At 36.1% G+C, this 20,896-nt stretch overlaps 1 protein-coding gene and 1 long non-coding RNA gene across 7 annotated transcripts in view; one reads left to right on the top strand and one right to left on the bottom strand.

Annotated features, from left to right (window-relative positions):
• CNOT6L (CCR4-NOT transcription complex subunit 6 like) overlaps positions 1-20,896 on the top strand; it is a 106,003-nt gene that overhangs the window by 73,787 nt on the left and 11,320 nt on the right. For 3 of the 4 annotated variants that reach the window (XM_072941939.1, XM_072941920.1, XM_072941926.1), the window contains exons 9-12: positions 2,303-2,454; positions 5,006-5,233; positions 7,551-7,753; positions 12,283-19,613. In XM_072941939.1, the coding sequence (XP_072798040.1) occupies positions 2,303-2,454; positions 5,006-5,233; positions 7,551-7,753; positions 12,283-12,495 (796 nt within the window). In that variant the 3' untranslated portion in view covers positions 12,496-19,613. Of the gene's footprint in view, positions 1-2,302; positions 2,455-5,005; positions 5,234-7,550; positions 7,754-12,282; positions 19,614-20,896 lie in introns of those variants that run through there. The other variant, XM_072941930.1, reaches the window with a different exon arrangement.
• LOC140686829 (uncharacterized) lies at positions 1,193-10,363 on the bottom strand. Of its 3 annotated transcripts, none has more exons than XR_012060812.1 (3): positions 10,082-10,363; positions 8,634-8,727; positions 1,193-1,283 (listed from the first exon to the last, which is right to left on the bottom strand). It is a non-coding gene; the product is annotated as an uncharacterized lncRNA (long non-coding RNA). The 3 variants fall into 3 exon arrangements; XR_012060811.1 differs by lacking the exon at positions 1,193-1,283 and adding an exon at positions 8,380-8,525; XR_012060809.1 differs by lacking the exon at positions 1,193-1,283 and having other exon boundaries at positions 8,578-8,727.

The raw sequence follows: 20,896 nt of genomic DNA, 5'->3' as shown, positions 1-20,896 counted from the left end.
CAAGCATAGTTTCCCTCATCTTTGTAGTGGTAATAGTCATACTGTCTGTTATAGTTTGGGTTCTCCAGAAAGAAGGCCGAGTTAGTTTGGTGTCCAGGAGTTTATTAGGGAAAAGGAAGGGGAGAAAGCAGGATTGGGCCTAGAGAATAGATCTGTGTTGTCTCTGACAACCTCAGCTGACCCCACCTGTAGCTTTGGAGCTGAAATGGCCTGTGAGAGTTAACCCAGGAGAAACCAAAATCGCCAGACCTTTATCTTTTGCTTCTGATCTATAATTGGATATGTGCCACTCCCAGGAGTTCTTGACCTTGACTGAGGCAGCTCTCTGCAGCTGGAGCAATTGCTCAAGGATTGATGAGGAATCTGGGCAGCATCTTTTTATGTCTACCCCTTTGCAGAGATACAAGTAGTAAATAACTGGCTTTGAACTCAGAAAAAGCAAGCTATTTGTTTTGTTTATGTAAATTAGGAATTTTATTAATACCGTGTAACCAAAGCAAAATAGAGAAATAAATTGGATACTGAGACTGGTATAAAACTATAATTATCATTTATATTCTCTGATTTCAAATTTTTATAATCATCAAAACTATTCATTTTTAGTGATTGATTTATTCAAACATAATACTGCTTCTGTTTTATAAATGAGATATACCAGAAATTGTTTGAAAAAGGTGTTCCATTGCTTAAAGATGTTTGAAAAAAGTCTGAGGTGAAAGATGATCAATTCTATCTGTAGAATTTATTTTGAATCTGCCTACTATTCATTATTTCTCTTGCTTTAGCCTAAGCCACTGTGATCTGTCATCCAAACAATCTCAGAAACTTTCTGATTGGTCTCATATTTCCAAACTTTGGCTTCTGCAGTTCTCTACAGTACAGCTGCGGTGATCTTCAAAAACATAAATCAAATAATATCACGTTCTTGCTTAGAACCTGCTTCAGTCATTCCTCTTCCTCTTAATCTCCAACATCATTTCATACCTTTCCGTTCTCTTCTAGACCATAAACATACAAAGCTATTTGCTGGCCCAGGACCTTTCACTTCTTCCTCTATCTGAGATGCTCTTAATCCCATTCTTCACCTTCGTAACTCCTCATCCTTCATGTTTCAGTTTAAATGTCACCACTTTAAAGTAGAGGATGGAAACTGCCCTCCCTTTAATCACTCTGGGTAACAGTAGGCAGTAGGCACATGACTTGACCTTTTATTCTCATCAGCACATCCGAGACATTCAAAATTGGAGCAGGGAAAGGAGTATTGTTTCATCTAGCACAGTGTCCTGCAATGCAGTAAGATTTCAGTCAATATTTTTGAAGGCATGTGTGCAGGCTTGTGTTTCAAAGCTAGGAGGAAGATGGGGTGGAGACTTTTTATAAGAGCAAAGATTATCTTCTCTCCACTTAAAACCTTGTGAAAACTAGACAGTATATTTATTTAGCAGGTTTTGGTCATTTATAAATACTTCACAAACTTAATCAAATGAAGCTGAAAGGGGTTAGTTAAATGGCTTGACTAAAGTCATACTGCTATTAAATGTCAGTGCTAAACTCAGTTCTGTTAAGTACTACATCTCTACCATACCTAATTTGGCACTAAGGAAAGAAAATATTATTCGTGCAGATGCAGAATTATAATTGCAGGGTGTATCATTCCTCATCTTATAGATTCTGTTCTTTTCATTTACATACTCCCAAATTCAGCTTTCCAGTAAAAGCCAGGTGGAAAAATTGGCTTCTCCTTAGCCAAGATAAGTGTGTGTCCCTGCATTTTCCTGAGAAATTTTTTTTAATGTGGTGAAAATAAAACTGCAAACAGGGTAGGAAGATTTTATTCTGTTCTTTTTCATTAACTTGCAGACTTGGTTAAGGTTGTATTCACCTTTGAATACCAGAAAATCCCAACAGTAGCTTGAAAAAATAGTAGAAGAGTAATTTTCTCACACAAGAAGTCCAAAAATGGCAGTCCAAATCTGGTTGAGCTCCTTCCCCATCCATAGTGGGATAACTTTTGCCAAAATGGTTCTGACTACATGGGCATAGATGTAAAAGGGCAAAGGAATATACAAGTACACATACACACACCCATGTTTGCTTGGTGGCACTTTCAAGACAGTTTTTACAGTAATCAGACTTTTTTCCCTCCCATTGGCCAGAATTGTATCACCTGGCCCTGAAAAGCTAAAAAATATCTAGGGAGACAGTGAATAGTGTCTGTATCTTGTGCTCCCTTCATTTAATGTCTTTTAGCAGGACAGTCCAAGTACCTGGTACCATAATACTAATACATTGTACCTTTCAGATTTACATTGGTGCAGAAGCATACAGTGGAGTTTAACCAAGTGGCAATGGCTAATTCAGATGGATCCGAAGCTATGCTGAACAGAGTAATGACAAAAGACAACATTGGTGTCGCTGTGGTATTAGAGGTCCACAAAGAACTATTTGGAGCAAGTGAGTGCAATTTAAAATATTTTTACTAAAACTAAACACCATCCCAAGTTTTCTCTTCTCAAGTGCAGAGAGTCTTGCTGGTATTTATTGCATAGTTATTTCCTTGTCTTTTGAGGAAAGCTAAGGGAGAGGGCAGGAAAAGAGCACCATCAAGCATCATATACATCCTGGGGTATTACTTACCAGGTAATGTGTAAAAAGAAAAGTCTTTAATATGCCATTAATTCCAGAAGGTTATTTGAAATAAGAAATGTTTTAGGCTGAATTTGGAAATTATGATGGCTTGGTTCTCTTTTTAGCCATATTTTTAGCTTCTTGAATGTAAAATCTTTTGTCTTTAAGGATAAGTACTTGGCACGTTTTCTCTAATTTCTTTGTTATATTTCAGTCATTGTCAGAGTACGAGCAGGATCTTTTATCTACCTGGTACTTTTCCATTGTAGATTATTTATAGCTTCCTTCAAAGTCAGAAACTCATTATGTACTTTGCATATCCAGACCTTTTTTTCCCCTTTCTACTGCTTGCCTTTGAGCATTTCATTGTTTACTTAACTATATTTTAGGTAAGAGGGAGGAGAAGTATAAGACCACTGCCTGTAGAGGAAAAGATTTTTCCCTTAAGTATTGATTTGAATCGTTCAGACCATATGTATTTGTCAAACGTTTTCTCACTGGTCTTCAGTTTATCCATCATCAAAGACAGTCAGTCTTTGATATGAAATTTTAAATTCTTCCTCTTTTTCACCCTCTCCATTTTTGCTTTTTTGTCCTTTCCAATCTCATTCTTCTTAAAAGTTTGGTACCTTTTCTTCTGACAATGAGAATATTGAATTCCTTTTGGAGTTTTAATCTCCTTTTAATTTGCAGAAGAGTAATTGTAAATTATACAGTAGACATTCACTTGCTGAAATAATGTCTCTCTCATACTCCCAGAGGTGGAATATAATATTATAGAAGGTGCTTATGGCTTCTTTGAAGTGGCAAGCTTTAAATATTTAATACAGTGAACATTTAATCTCCAGCCAAAAGTGACACTAGAAAACTTCTAGGGAGAAAAAAGAGAGCTTAGAGAATTTTGGCTGCAAATTTTTATCTTATAATCTGATTGCTTTAAAAATGATGTTCTGTCACATGTAACAGACACTTCAGTTACTTGTTTACTTAACACTAAAGATAATTATAGCTTGGTAAGGTGGAAGGAAACTTTACCAAAATAGTAGGCTGAGAAAATCAGGTCTTTCTGTAGAATTTATATTTTCAACAGAAAAACTTAAGAGCTACTTCCATAGAAATTTCAGTAGAAAAATTAACCTTGTATACAGTCAAGTAATATTCCAACAGTACAAAAGTGTATAAAGTAAAAAGTGAGAGTTCCCTTATCTTATTTATATCCTCTAGTTCATGTTCATTTCTTTACGCATTACTAATATATGTGTATAGTTTTATTTAAGTGGCGTCATACCATGCATATTGAGCTTTGTGCCTTAAAAATTTGATGAGCATCTTTCTCTGTCAGTACGTGTTAATAACTAAGTTTATTTCATAACTTGTCCCTTCAAAGAGGCCATAAGCCTCTTTTTTTTTAATGTGTTATCCTCATCTACCGTTTTGAAAGTACCATGTTAATATTTATTTTGGCAGAATTAAGAAACAGTATTCTGGGGGAAAAAAGAACCTTACAGATTTTCTAGTTGAATATCTTACTGTCCAAATGAACCTGAGCACCAAAAAGTTTAAATAATGAGTAATAAAAGGTTAGTAATTAGTGATAGAACCAGGTCTAAACCCACGTTCAAACTCTGAAAGCACATACTCCCTAATTCTCACTTTTTAAAATACTTCTTTTAAGTATATGGAATGAATCTGTTTTGGTAGTAAATTCACTTAATTTATTTCATATAGATTAATATAATGTTGTTGCCTTACTGACACTGTCACTGATGTGCTCCAGAAATGCAGAGTGAATGAGTACTGACCAGCAGGAGGAGTTTAAATTATAGTTTAGGTGATTCCAATAACCGAAAACCTGTCTCACTAGGTCACTGTGATATTTAAGTGACAGATACTTAAAGTGCTTGTTTACACCAAGAACTCAGCAAATCAAGGTACTATAATCAAATGTTGGTTATATCATGGTATAATTCCTAACTTGGGGAGAGAGTAGGAGCTGGCAAACTTTTTCTAAAAGGGCCAGATAGTTAATAGTTTAGGCTTTGTGGGCCACATATGGTCTCTATCACAGTCTTTTAAAAAATGTTTTATAGAACCCTGTAAAAATGTAAAGCCAGCCTTAGAATATACAGGCTGTACAAAAACAGGTGGTGGGCCAGATTTAGCCCATGGGCTGCAGTTTGTCGGCCCCCATGTTGGGATTACCAGAATCTCAGCACTTAAGCTTCTAAGAACTGCTTCATGAGGTAAAGGGAAAGATATAAATTAATAGAAAAGAGTAAAGAAGTGGCTGTGGGTTTTGGGGAGAAAACATTAAGATACTGCTTTTTTGATACATAAAGTATAACTTGATCGTTTTTTCCCTAATGATTAAATTTAGGTCTGAAGCCTATTCATGCTGCAGACAAACAGCTGCTTATAGTGGCAAATGCCCACATGCATTGGGACCCAGAGTATTCTGATGTGAAACTCATTCAGACCATGATGTTTGTCTCAGAGGTTAAAAACATTCTGGAGAAAGCCTCAAGTAGGCCTGGCAGCCCAACTGCAGATCCTAATTCCATCCCGCTGGTGCTATGTGCAGATCTTAACTCATTGCCAGATTCAGGTATTTATAACATCATTTCCTCTTGCCTTTAATTTTGCTTTTACTTCTAGTTGAAAGGCCAGCTAGCTCTTAACTTTTTAGTAGAGAATTTCTCTTCTAAATTAGAGAGTGTATCAGTAAGATCCCAGGTATAGGACATGTGGTAATTGAGGAGAGTTTATTTAAGCTATTTCCAAAGGTGTGTGCAGGGTTAAGGGACACAAAAAAATGAATGATGCAGTATCCTGCCACGAGGGGAGTTAGGGACCCTTCACCACCCCTACACCAAAAGGGAAAAGTGGTAAGAGCTGTTATCAGAACCTGGAAAAAGTAGTTAGGAGGAGAGGTCCATGTAATAGGAGTGATGGATTTGTATTATGATAAGATTAACCCCCGGCAAACCAACAAAAAGGGAGCCAGGGGAATATTTATCCCTGCCTCACTCTGTTCCTGTCCTCCCATTTCTTGTTGCCCCTGCTGCCCATTGACCAGATCCAACTAGAAGCTAGAGTGGGAGGGGTTCACAGTTGGTGCAAGTAAAGGTCAGCCTCAGGCAGCACAGGGTGCAGTAGAGGACAGTGAGCTGAAGAGGCAATCAGAAGTTATTCAGTACGGTAGCTATCTGGTTTATTAATGTTGACGTCTTTTAAGTGAACTCATTAAGTGATATCTGAATACTGATAATAGGTGCTGAAGAGTAATCAGAATTATCTTAGGACTTCACATTTACTTCTTGAGCTCCTCTAAACTACTTTATGTCCTAATTAAATTATTTTAGATCTCTGTATAAAAATCAGTTCTGCATTTAAATATTGTAATTCAAATATAAAACATTAAACTGTTGCTGTTTTGGTATTACCAAAGCATATTCTAAATTTTGTATATTTTCAGTAGGCTAGTTTTTAAAAAATTTGGGGTGGGTAATTAGGTTTATTTATTTATTTTTAGAGGAGGTACTGGGGATTGAACTCAGGAGCTTGTTCATGCTAAGCATGCACGCTGTCACTTGAGCTATACCCTCCCCCCTCAGTAAGCCATTTTAAATTGTCTAAAATAACCACTCAACAATAAATATAAAATTAACACCCCAAAAGTAAAAAATTAACCCCAGTGCCTACCATCATAATATTAATAGAAGTCTCAAATCTGGAAAACATCTCTACTTTTTCTCCTTAGCAAATAAATCTAAAATCATCCTTTCACAAATGTTTGTCTTCAGCCCCTAGCCCCCATTGATACCTTAACCATGTCCTCTTTTCTTAATCCTTTTTTTGAGTTGAATTGTTCTCAGGCACAAGTTTCCCTCTATGATTGATTTGTTTAAGCCAATGAGCTGTTATTTGGTATCACAGATTAATTAGTTGACTTGAGCCAGATTGTCACGGCTGAATCCTGGTTCTACCAATTAGGAGCTGTGCAATTTATGACTAAGTTCCTCATTTTTAAATAAAGGGATAACCATCTTATCTACTTCATGGAGTTGTTCGTGAGGTATAAGTGTAGGAGGCACTTACAGCAGTGCCAGGTGTATAGTAAACGCTAAATAAATGATAGCTTCTTTTCAGCTGTTCACAATACCAGCGTTGCAACTCATCACTTACTCCTTGTGTGTTGCTGTCATTCCTGATCACAGTTAGAGATGACTGACAGTGTTTACTAATCATCATCAGAGGAAGGGTTGTGGTACCTTTTTTTTTTAATGTTTACTTAATTCAGTGGAAGTGGTGTACTTTTTTGAATGCTTCTACTCTCTTCAGCTTTTTGGACACATATAATATTTTTGACCAAGTTTTATACCTCCAGCATATAATGTCCTGGTTAGTGTCAGACTGAAAAAAACTCATTGTAGCTCCAAAGGATGGCGTTGTGGAGCTGAAACTAGGCATTGCAATGTTGAAAATGCAAAATCTATTTTTGTTGTTAATGGTTTTTAAATTTTTTATTATGTGTGCTGTATTTTACATATTCTGAAAGTTGTTGATTGCATAGAATGGTGAATACTGAAGAGATAGTTGTTTGAAATAATCTAAAAACATTTAGGGTCAAGACCTTCCTGGCAAATGCCACCCTAGATCTGGGAATCAGCTTGAAGACCCATTAAGAAAACTGAGGATAATTCTGAGTGATCCTGGTATTTTGCTCTGAAATAGGCAGGTACCCTTCAGTTTGATTGAACCATATGAAATTGCTCATACTTGGTTTTTAACAACAACAAAAAGGCAGTTTCATGTGGCTCAATGTGATAAAACCACTCTGAACCTGGTGCATGCATCTGGCAACAGATTTTGGCCATGAAGTCTTGTGTAAGGTCTAGTTTCTTCCATCTTTATTCTGTTAGGTGTTGTGGAATATTTAAGCAATGGAGGAGTAGCTGACAACCACAAAGACTTCAAGGAACTAAGATACAATGAGTGTCTTATGAACTTCAGCTGCAATGGAAAGAATGGAAGCTCGGAAGGGAGAATCACACATGGCTTCCAACTGAAGAGCGCCTATGAAAATAACTTGATGCCTTACACCAATTACACCTTTGATTTCAAAGTAAGTGACAGCCTCTGGGCTGGCATAGAAATTACCAAATACACAAGAAAGGTGTATGTTATTTCTGCTTAATTGCATGATCTTCAGGAATTTTTAGATTTTCGAAATGTCTTTGCTAAGTGTGCACCTAAATATAAGGAGGTTTGTTAGGTTTTGTGGTTATTGTTGACTTAAGAATTCTTTTTGTACCCTCATTTCTTCAAATTTCAAATAACCATGATAATAGCACAGACTTCCAGAATGCTAAGTTTGTGCCAGGCACTGTTCAATAGCATTTTTTATTTATTAATATAGTTGCATTTCACCTGTCCATACCATTTCTAACTTACAGTAACATCCCTAACAGTAAGGATTCGAATAATAAGCAACCTGATACAGCTAAACTATCACCTTGAATGAATTTGTATAGTATTCCTCCCAAATTTTCATAGTACTTTTCATTGTTTTCTCATTTACCTTCAAATTTTCCAGGTTTCTTTGGGAGATGGGATTAGAGAGGGTTGTACTTAGGGTCTGTTTTACATTCGTGTTGTCATACTAGTATATTCCCAGGCAGTGGGACACTCCAGCTTAGTAAAAGGACCAAAAAAGATTTTTTTTTGTACAATAAGAAGAAAAATTAGAGGGCCAGTTGTAGTTGTTGAAACACTGGTGGTAATGGTTTTCTGTGGTTAATTCCTTTCCCTTTGCCAGGTTTCTGTTCACTCTGCCTGTTGTACCTCTGTTTGATTTTCTGGCATTTCAGGCATATGTACCAAAATCTTATACCATCCTGAAAAAATGCAAATGTTACAAAGTGGTTGAGAGTAGGAGGCCCAGAGGGATTGAACAAAATACCGAAGGAAATTTATGAAATGCACTCTTAAACATCTCTAATAACCTTTTCCCATTTTCAGTGCTTGTTAGCTGCTTTCCAAGAAACGAGTAGTAGGAAGAAGACAGGAAAGTCATGTGCTGATGCTGTTGGCCAGTTTCTGTAATCAAGAAGTGGAGGAAAATTGCTTAGAAGTTGAATCCAATTTTAATGTTTTTGCTTTTAGGCTAGATAATACTGTTCAGAGATAATTGACTTTGTTCAGATCATTGATATGCAGTAATGTGCTGGCAATATTTAATAACCAGCTTTCTGGGAAAAAAGAAGCTCAAATTTGTAATGTTTGCTGATTTCTGTGGTATAAGTAATAGACTTCAAGCTCCCCACAGAAAAGCATTGAATGCTGAATGGGGATGAAGCGCTAAGAAAGTAGGTACTAGCTGACTCTGTTACACCACTGCTCCTGTGTGAGCTTAGAGGAAAACCTCCAGATTTAATGATACACAGTTAACTATAGGTTAATTCCTATCCTTTTGACTACAGTGGTATATTATATATCTTTGCGAGCACAACCCAGAAAACCTAAAGTTCTGTAAGATAAATGTCAAGTGCTTCTATGACTCTTATTGTTGTCTTTATACGTGTATAGGTAAAAAGACCAAATCATTTCTATCTTGTCTAGGCTTTTATAAGGGTTACTTTTTTCCTTATCCGTAAAGTAAAAATTAGAGAAACAAAATGTGGGATATTAATCTAAACCCATCTTCCTCAATCATCTGAGCTGTTTAAAAATCTTTTGTTGATGTTTCTTCAAAAGATCTTATGTGCATTAATAATTGAATCAAAAACCTTACTGAACCATTTTTATTGTCTATAGAAGTACAGTTAAAGAACCAAAAGTGCATAGACCAAAGAGGGTTTAATGTTTGCATATGTAGGATAGGATGAGAAAGGACAGAGCTATAAATCCGTGCAAGAGAGGCATGTATGGGAAGATAAATATACTGGCTGGCTGGATAGATGGATGGGAGGGTGGAACAGGATGGGAAGGAAGGATGATCAGAGAACAAACTAAGGGCATACCTGACTAGAGAGAATTAAGCCTTTAGTCCAAATAGCAGACAATAAACTTTTCAATTTCGTACGAAACATTTTATGTAATTAGTGCTATGCCAGTATTGAAGACAATCAGTAATATCAGGTATAAAAGTGTTTTGTAATTAGCATTAAATACAGATCCAAATACAATATTCTGCCATTGTATCAGTGGAGTGCTGTTAAATTTTTGTTTACTTGGCTTAGCATTTGTTTACTTTCTTGGTTCTTGAATAAATTAGGAATGTAGAAAAGTGCTGTTTAGAACTCAGAGTCATTTAATCTACAACTGATTTGGAGTGATTCAAAGAGTAAGCAGTTAGGAGAATTACTTATAAACCAGGTATCTTAGTGAGTTTAGGTTGCTAAAGCAGGATACCATGAACTGTGTGGCTTTTAAAATAACAAATTTATCTCACAATTCTGGGGGCTGAAAGTGTACGATAAGGATGCCAGCTTGGTCGGGTTCTAACGAGGGTCCTCTTCTGGGTTGCAAACAGCTGTTTTCTCACTGCATCCTCACATGGTGGAGAGGGCAAGAGAGTTCTCTAGGGTCCCTTTTATAGAATACTAATCCCATTTGTGAAGCTTCCACCTTTATGACCTAATCACCTGCCAGAAGTCCACCTCCTTACACAGTCACATTAGGGGGTTAGGATTTCAACATATGAATTTTGGGGGAACACAAACATTCAGTCCGTAACACCAAGTAAGTTGAATAAACAGCCTAATTCAAACTTACTGCTGCTGCTTACACACACAGACCTCATGCCCACTCCCTTGCGACCAGTCTAAGGGTGTGTCTGAACCAATTAATGAAAAAAGGAAGGACAGTTTTCCTATTATGTCAAGGAGTAAATCTTTCTGTTACATTATGAAATTCTTGGTGGATAATTTTCTCATATTCTTTTTCAAAACAAAGCATAATGCTAGCTTAAACTATTTTCCTGATTTTACTTTTTTTCTCAAATACAGTTCTATAGACTTAACTAGAACTTTACTAATATAAAGACTATTTTCCCATGTTATATATGGTCTTTTAAAAAAGAAACAGTTTGATTCAGAAGAGGTTAATAGTTATGAGTGATGTCTCCAATTAAATGCATCCTACTTTCTGGAGTGTTTGACATCTTTCTTGGGGCCTATATTTGCAAAGGATTTCTGTATAGCTCTACTAGCTGATGTGCATAAAGATGCTCTATAACAAAGTGATAAGATGTAGTGGGTTTATTCAACATAAGTAATTTAAAATATTTAACTTGTGTTTTGTTTACTTATAGCTGAAGCAAGGGGCAGTCTCATAAAAGAAAGTAAAACCACTCTCTTTTAACCCTTTTCCTAAAACGTCACTGGGAAACTAAACACTTAGCCAAAATGAAGGGATAATATCATTTCTTGACTGTTTGAACTTGGAGCATGAATGGCAGAAAGTCTTCCCCTGGATTCAAGTGGGCTCCTTAATTTGTGGTAAAGTGAGATTAAGGTATCTAATGTTGAGTAATGCCCTCTCCCTCAAAAGAACTAGTTCATTGTTTTAGTCTTGGTCATGTCAAATCTGCAAACTAAGGTCATTGTTTCCAAAATTTCATAGTATAATTTTTTCCATTGAGTTCTTTTTCTTTTCTTTCTTTTTTTTTAAGTAGCCCATTTTTGCTGTGATACCACTTAAAATATTAGCTAGAGCTCACTATGTATAGTATTTATAAATAGGTACTTTAAGGTGTGGAAGTATTTCTCCATTCTTGGGCTCAGGCTCTTGTGCAGTGGATAGGAAGCTCTCTTGCATGCACAGCCTGGGGCAAAAAAAGGCACACTAGTTTTGAAACTTACTGCTCAGGTAAACCAAATCATCTAGCCCTGAGAGTTGCGACTGAATACATAGATAGGTCTCTGCTGAAGGTTTGTTTTTGCTGAGGTATCGTTGTGCAGCAGGGTATCCAGAATTTACAGTACACCAGGATTTGTGAAAATAGCATTCTAAAGAACAGGTTAGAATGATTAAATGTGTGCAGTATTTTATATGTATGTATAAAATCTGGGAAAACCGAACTGGGATTAGCAAATCTAAAAACGTGCTTTACCGTGGCTTCATTCAGATGTGTTTGGATATCTTGATTTACAAATAACTTAAAGTAATGCCAGTTATCATTAAAAGAATTAATTTGTTGTAACTGTGCATTAACTATGGTTGTATTTATATAAATATCCTTATTTGCTGATTATTGTATCTGTTAGAGTTAGTGCAGTTTCCATAATGTTTTTACTGATATGTTAGATTTCACTGACCCAAGCACGCCAGTTTTAAAGATACCTAGACATAATTTGGTATGCTTAGTGTTAGTGTCTCAGTTTGCTTACCACTTATACACAAGCGCAAAGCTTTGTGATTCCAGTGGACTACTGTGTTTCCCTGTTCAGCCACCTTTATTTCATGTAATTTACCCATTCAAGCTTTGAGCTTTATTTGACCCATTGTCAAGACAACAGGTACCAGAAATGCAGGTTACTCAGATATTTGGCTTTTACAGAATATGAATTGTTCTTTTATATATCTTGAGTTTTTCTTTTATCTAAGCATTTTTTTTCCTTTTTTTTTTCTCTGCTCCCAATCTCTTTTCAGGGTGTGATTGACTACATTTTCTATTCCAAGACTCATATGAACGTGCTTGGTGTCCTGGGGCCTTTAGATCCTCAATGGCTGGTTGAGAACAACATCACTGGGTGTCCACACCCTCACATCCCTTCAGACCACTTCTCACTGTTAACACAACTTGAACTCCACCCTCCACTCCTGCCTCTTGTCAATGGTGTTCACTTGCCTAATCGGAGGTAGTGGAGTACTGCCCCGTAAAGACGGGGATCTGTTGCTATGGACCTGTACAGTTGTAAATCAAAGTATGTAGGAGTGAAGTATGGCCATCCTTAAGCTGCTTCTTCAGGTTCCTTTCATTATGTGTTTGCTATAAAATTTTGTACACTTTTGTGCATATTGGTATCATTTGGCACTAGGGCTGGAACCAAAGTATTACTCTCTTTCCAAATTTTTAATTTAGTGTGTTTTTAAGTTGGACCTTCATATTATATTAGGAGTCATCATCCATAATTGATAAATCACCAGTTTGAGGCCCAACAACAGTGTATTTGTTTTTCCAGAACAAATACTTTGTTTTGAATGGCTTCAAATGAACCAACCATTTTTGTAAAAGGCAATTTTTTAAAACTATAAATACGAAATTTTAAACTGAATGATGGCATGCCTTGCAGGAAACTTTCTTGAATTTCTCTTTTCCATGATAACAAACTGATTTTTGGCTCCCCAGTTATTTGCACATTAACAAAGCACTTAAATTTGCTAGATCTGTACATAAACTAGCCATAATGAGAAAAACTGAGAATTTAAAGATGATTTGCACAATATGCTTTCAAAACCAAGCATTTAACAGCACATGACAGTTTGTTGGGCAAGCGCTGGTTGTTTTTTGTTTTGTTTTTTGAGGAATTATTCTGTACTTTGTTCCCCTATTAATTGTAACCTTATTAGAAGTATTAATTCTAAGCCTGTCTCTCCAGTTATTTACAGGAAAACAGCGGGTAATTTCTACTGCCACACATCCTGGAAACAGAATTTGATCTATTTAGGCTACCCACAAAATTAGTCTCTAGTAATTTTTATTGATTCCATCCACCCCTTTCTGCCTGGTTGTGCTGGAAAAACAGATATTATATAATCTGTATCATTTTTGCTGTCAATAGTCAAATGTTAAAAACAAACAAACAAAAACAACTAATGAATGAAAAGACCCTGATCAACGTTTTAGAAGGGGAAAGATATACAAATATTTCATGTGTTTCCCAAAGTAGGTCAAGTGGCTGTTGGTTTTGGCTTTTTGACGTGACAATGGAAAGGATTTGGGGAGAGAACAGGGAGTAGTTGAAAACCTTGCATCATTTTTCCTGACTCTAGTTGCCAAATGGCCATTATATGCTTTTAATCTTTGTTTCCGTTGTCTGTCAGGGTTGAATTAAGAAGCTACTGGTTTATTCCCAATTGTTGATGCTCTTTAGATATGTTGGAATCTTTTTTTCGCCCAGGAGGGGCCAGCTGAAAATCTGTGACTCAAGAGGCAGTGAACGAAATACCGTTTTCTGGGGGAAAAATTGGTTGGCTACTTGATGTTAATTATGGCACAGTAACAGGAAAAGGTTGTGTCTGTGTTTTTAAGTTTTTCTTTATTCTGCTTTTTTGCTGCTATAAGAGTTTTCTGAAATTTATATTTTAAACTTTTCATGCACTTTACTGTTTCTAGTCTCAAAATGTGATATTTTTAATAAACAAGAAATTTTCCATTATGTGAATGAAATTTTAAAAGAAAATTACCTATATTTGTGTCTCACTAATATATAAAGTACAAGTCAAATTTAAATTATTTAATTAGTTTTAAATATATACAATTTGTCTCCTCTTTCAAACCTGACATCTTAGACTGTTTTACTAGTCTTAAATGATGCATTTCCTTTGGTCATTTTATACTAATTTCTTCCATAGTAAATTAATCAGGCTACATAAGGTAATATTTCCCCTGAAGGGTAATTTTAGTGGGACGAGGGTGGTGGGATGATGTAATATCATATATGGGATTGCATCAGAAGGGTTCTGTAAAGCCTAAACTCCCTTTTAAAAGTGCCTAGTGACAGAGGCGTTGTTTGTCATCTATTATAATTGGAATGTCATTGTAGTTGAGTGAAGTTTGATGTAAATAAAATATTCTTTGAAAAATGTTAAGGTACCAGAACAAACAAAATAAACAAAGAAGCAACCCTTGAGATGACAGATTTTCCTCAGTGTGCAGGTATCCCTTCTTATATACCTCAAGCATTCAACATCTAGCCATGCAAATTGATTACCTGAAGCATAGTACTGGAAAGTAGAATAGCATGAAAAACTTAATTTTGTGGACATTACCTTTTTTTGTAATCAGCTACTGTATGTTTTATTTTAAATCTTTTGTTTTGGGTGGGTTTTCTGCTCTGGAGGTATATGCACTAACAAAACATTTTCCTCCTTTCATATACGCATGTTAATTAGCAATGTGAGCAATATTTCCTACCATACTTCACTCCCAATATTTTTTGAGATGTTTGTATAAAATGGAATTTAAAGTTCACTTATGATTGTATATGAACCACAGAGGAGCCCATTTATTAATAAAAAACTTTTTTAATAGTTAAATGTAGAGGGAAAAATAAAAAAAATTGGGAAACATTGTAAACAGCTTAAGTTTATTTTGTGTATGATCGAGGCACTCTGTTGCAGGAAGGTGTGTAATTGGGTTCTCTCTGCTTCCAAATGCACTCTTTCAAACCATTCATTATCCTGTGTATTTTTAATGTGGTTTTAGTAAATGTTGGCAGTAGCTCTGTTGAAGTAGGTAATTGTGTTATGTTTTGGGTGGCAAACATACTTGGGGCATGGTAACCCAAATTTCATGTGCACGGTTTCCCTTTAGCCCACTGCCCAAATTTCACACACCCTTTGTTCCCTCTGTAAAAGGAGTGGTATCTGTTTTGAGCTGCCAATTCAGATGATCAGAAATGCTGCTCTCCTCAGTATTGTCTGTTAAAAACGCATGCCACTTGGAACTTTGGCATGAAAAGCCAAAAGGAAGAGGTGAATGACATTTGGTGTATATTCAATGAAAGTGAAATATTTATGCTCACATACTTTCTAGATCTCAGAATAAGTTAATAAGCTTTATGCCATGGGGGCTGCTGCATATTTTATCTGAAGATAAAAGAAAATTTGGGCATTTTTAGATTGTGATAATGTGTTTTTTTTTAACTGTTAAATATGATTTCTGATATTTGTCCAAGAACTGGAGTGTTCTTTAAATTTATTGAAACAGTGTTGTTTGAGGAAGGGAAAACTGCACTGTTTGCCATTACAGCAGTCATACAAGTGCATGTCAAGTCACCCACTCTCTCAGGCATCAGTATCCGCCTCATAGCTTTACACATTTTGATGGGGAATATTGCAGCATCCTCAGGACTGACATCTGGGAAAGGCTCAAATCCACTTACTGCTCCTTGCTTGTTGACTTTGTTTTAAAATATTGTGCCTGGTGTCAACTTTTAAGCAACAGCACTGCCTAAAAGCAAGCAGAGAACAGAATCCCAGCACCATTCTATAGGCAACTTTTTAGAATTCAGATATAGTAAATCTGTTCAAGATTTATGATGTTTTATGTAAAAAAAAATTTTGTACAACGTAGCTGAATATTTTTGTTTCCTTTCTTTGATGTAAGGCGTGTGAACGTTCGTTTGAATATCACATGTTAAAGTCAGGTATGGCACAATGGGTTCTGAGACCAGCTTTTCCTCCCTCCCATTTGCCTTGTTCCAAGCTCTTTCTTTTCAATTACTTTCTGATATTCACAGGCAACTGTTTAATTTTACTAATAAGCATCCTGTGTGAATGTATTAAAGAAGCCACTGTGTTTTAGTGTTGTAGTTCGCAGAAATATAAAGCTTCATTTCTTATTTGTCCCTATTCTTTGGTGTTTTCAAGTTATAAAAATCACAGAGAAGCAAGGGAGAAAGTTGAAAGAGATGGAAGACTCATATCACTTGATTCTATGGCGGGTTGTTACAGAATTGAATGTGAGCAAACATATTGTGTTCCACTTTAAAACTGTATCTCCTAAATACGCTGCTACTGGGTGAAAAATTAAGTTTGTATTTGCATTTCCAAGAGTTTCTAAAACTCATTAATGCCATCTATACTTTCAAATCAAATGGCAAGGAATAGAGAAAGCACACACAAAATAATAGGTTAAATATATGTTCTTCTGTGGAACCAAAGGCATATAGTTCGTCATTCCCAATCCAAGGCTAGATCTTCTAGCAGTAAAAATTGACTGTATCCCAATATTTACTTCTTTGATTATAAGGCCTTATATTCTGAGATTCTGAAGGATTTTAATAGCTTGGTAAAATGCAGACTGATGAGTAGCTTCAGTCACAGAAGACATCAGTTTCTGATACATTTAACAGGCCATAAGAATATGGTTTTAAAGCAAGCAAAGACTTTATGGCACATTTCCAAAATAGCACTCACATATACTTATGTTTTGATAGAGATGTGAATTCTCACATTTGTAAGGTATCCTTTTTCTTCCACCTGCCCTCCCCCTTTAAAAAAAAATCTAATGTGTGGAAGATTTGTTTAACCTTTCCTTCTGTATTGTATCGTGTTTGTAGAACTCTCTGAATTATAGGTATACAAATTAACTAGGGAAATAAGAATATTTTTCTAAGCCAGGAACTTCAGTGAAAGCTTTGAATTTATAGACAGATGAGAACTTTTATACTTATGGTTGCTTTGAGTGATTTTAATTTTCTAATAGCATCATGGTCACTAAATTTGAATTCAAGCATGAGTAAGTTTGTACATCTTTAACCTGGCTTATTTACCAAAGTTGTATGCTGTTTAAGAACAGGATACCAAAAGCATCTTTCCTTTACAGCACAATAATCTTTATTATGTGTCACCTTAAAGCTTAAGGGTAAATAGAAAAAGAAAATTCTTATACTTACACTGCAGGGTGTTCTGAACAAGATCCACAGAAAAAAAGGGAGAAAAAAAACCTTATTTTCAGGAAGGTGGTAAGGGAGAACATGCCTGTTTTCTTGTTTTAACCAAATACTGTCTTTGTGTAAGATTCTGTTAAATCACAAGTTCTCCAGTAAGAAATAAGGAGATACCAGGAAAAGCAAGCTTTATTAACGTAGTTAATAATTCCTTTCAGCATAAGTTTGTTCGGTTAGGCTTGGGTTATTCTTGGAACCAAAGGAAAACAAGCATGTTGAGGTTTCATTCAACAAACATTATGACATTGAAGTAATGGAATGTTTTTAAGTAAAATAGTTTTCACTTTCAAAGCATATGAAATAAGAACATTTCTACCTATTAAATGCTAATTTTTATGGCACATGGTATAAACTTGGTAGCATTGTACTGAAATGAGAAATTGTGTCATTAGAAAATCCCATTTTGAAGAAGGTACGCAAATGCCAAGTGATATGACTCTTTTGGCACAGTAGCATTGGGTATATTCACTTTCCAGAAACTTTCAGAAGACATAGTTTGGCGCCTATTAGTAGTTATTTTTGTTACAACAGTCCACCCGAATTTAGATAATTTCCTTATTTGTATGTCTGTCACTTGTAACCCTAAAACATAAGAATCATGGTAGCCCTCTGAGAAATGGTCCTTTCTTGCTCATTTCAGTTTTGTATTAATTTCTAATTACTGATATACAGCTGTATTTTCTTTCCATGTATCAATGGTTATATGTACCCCTTTGTTTAATTAGTTAATTAACACAATTGGCTCAGTGTTGATGTGTCAGACAATGGCTTTGCTTCTTACTGAACAGGCTTAGTTTCCAGCTGCTTGTTTCAATCTTGATGCAGTAGTCTGCGGGTGTATTTATTCAGAAACTGCTGTCTTTTCTCTGTGCTTAACTTGCTAAAAATATATTTCCTTACCTTTGAAATTCCTGAGCGGTGCTCTGCCAACTTTTCGGGTGGGGGAGGGATTTGGATGGCTGTGTTACTGCACACTGGATCTGGAATTGTTCAGTGTTGTGAGTGGCAAATTTCTTAAACACCAGCAGCACTGAGAAGTGCACTATGGGCATTCGTACAGTTGTCCAGAAGCAAGCAATTCTTTCATCTAGGAGAAGCTGAGGAATAGAGTTCAGTGGAGTACTTGGTATATTTCGAGGTTGGGATGAATGTTTCAACTTCGGGTTTTGTTGTCTCTGAGTGGAGTGGGGTGGTATGGAGGGAGGTGGGTTTTGGTTTTGTTTTGTTTTGGGTTTTTTGGGTTTTTTTTTTTTTTGACAGAGTGTCTGTACCTTTTGTCTCTGAAAAGGCCAGGGTGTTGGTCAAATTCACCGTGGATTTATATTTTCTTATTGTGATTTCTTTCAACCAGAAAACAAGTGCCAACTAATCGTCCATGAGATGACCTACTCTTCCACTCAATTTACCATTTGAATAGGGAAGGGTTCATTTATTTTCATTCCTTGGCATTAAATTAATAATTCATTGTTTTGCATACATTTGAGTCATTCTGTGGCCTATAAAGTGTTTTTGTAACTAATTTAATGGTTGGAAAGCAAAGCACATGAGTTCAAAACTGAGCAAGAAGTTTTGGTAATTTTTTCCCGGAATACTTAGTAGTTTCTATTGATTCTATTCCAAAACAAATTCTACTGTTTAAGGTTGTGTATTTACTTTGCTTTTGTCCTAAGAAAAAGCCAAGTGCTAAATCAACTTGTTATTGTGTTCTAAGAATCAGTTTAAAATCTGAGATTTTCTTTCCTTTTTTTAAATTAGAAGATTTAATGAAGTGCCATGTAATTGTAGCTTACTAGTGTTTAATGTGTAATAGACTGGCTCTGTGGTGTTCTCATCATTTAACACTCTGTCATCGCTGGAGAAACTGGCTCCATTCTTGTGGAACACATTCTCTCTGACAAAATCACCAGCTGCTTTATTTTTCTATTTATTACAGTTAAACAGTTGATGAGGTCTGAATCTTGACCAAACTGCTCAGCTGAGATGTTTTTCACAGTAGACACTGTACAAAGTGTGCGTGCAAAAGGACACACAGTTGGGTGGTAGTATTTTTTCATTAATGTGAACATTGACTAAACAAAGCAGTCCTGCCTTTTAAATCTTGTGGCAGCTCAGGAGGGAGGTGCTTAAGAACCTTAACTACTATGTCAGATGACAAAATACTTTTTTCCATTTTGGAGATTGGGTACTGCTCACACATGATGTATAGGGCTAAATATATGCTTGTTTCCTTGCACCTGTGTACTTCCCCGTCTCTCCTTCCCTTTCCCTCCCCTGTAGGCAATAAATGGCCATTTTGCAACTGCATACCTTTGTCTTGGTTTTTTACTTTTTAATGTGTGCAGTATAAGTGTCTGCTTTAAGGTCAGCGCATCTCTTGTGAAGTAGGGAGACAGGGTAATTCAGGCAGAAAATTACAGATTCATGCTATATTTTTCTTCTAGTGAAAACTATGTTACTGTTTAAATAATACTTTGTTTAGAATAGATTCAGAAGATGGCCAAGTTATGAGACTTGCCTTGGCTGAAGAATCTGAGCTGAGGGACATGTGTCACTTCTGAGTGAGATTTTAAGAGCCAGTGTACAATGTGTTAAATATATATATATATATAGCCTTGGTGATCCTAGAAGCGTATGTTGAGAGCAAATTTCTCATCCTAGATCCTCGAGTAACTGAAGAACAGAGCTCCCCTGCTTACCTACATAGGGCATGTAGTGCCAGTGAAAAACAACCACCAAATCTCAGTGTCTTATTGCAATGAAGGTTTGTTATTAAAGCATAATCTAGCCCATCCTGGCTGATAGACAGCTAATCTGCTGAGTTACCAATATTCATCAGTTTCAACAGGTGGACCTGCCAAGACCTAGAGTAAATTTATTCAAGAAACATTCCAATATCTGCTGTGAACAAGATGCTTTGTGGGATATAAAGATTGACGTGCTCCCTATCCTCTAAGAATTCACATTCCAAATCCTCTTCTGTTTATGACACAGGAGAAAATATTGAAGTTTTTTACTTAGAGTAAAGGCATCAAATTATAGAATTTTGGAAGGGAGAGGAGGGTAGGTGCACACAGTGAAATAATTAGGAATTCTCAAAACTATGTTTAAGGATATTCAGTGGAAAAATGATACTGAGGTATGGTGTGATTGAGACCAGATTATTCTTGACAGAGTGAAACAAAACCAAACAACTGTCCAGCTTAATAAGTGTTTAGGGAAGATAATAACAGATTATTTTGGAACAGATTGCTAACATGAACAAGTCTCTAGGCTGCAAGCTCAGTGCCTCCTAATTTGTCTTTTCTACCAAGGTTGCAATGTGAATGTGTCACTGATCCTGAGGATCCTCTTTTTACAGTGGCCTTGATGTTGGCCAGCCTTTTAGAAGTCCTCAAAAGTAGAATCACCCTTGTGAAGTGGATCTTGGAAGTGACTAGGTTTCAGGTTACTGCGTTATTAAGACACACAGGACAATCGTAAAATTGGCCAAGTGTCCTTGCATTCTACCATGTGATCTTGGACAGAATGCATCCTCACCGGTAAAATGGAAGCTAAATTTCATGAAATGATTCTCTCAAAACGCGGAC

The sequence above is a fragment of the Vicugna pacos genome, chromosome 2, assembly GCF_048564905.1.
Source record: "Vicugna pacos chromosome 2, VicPac4, whole genome shotgun sequence".
In the NCBI taxonomy this organism is placed as follows: Eukaryota; Metazoa; Chordata; class Mammalia; order Artiodactyla; family Camelidae; genus Vicugna; species Vicugna pacos.
The sequence above is the reverse complement of the archived record's forward strand: the minus strand, read 5'-3'. Positions and strand labels throughout refer to the sequence as shown.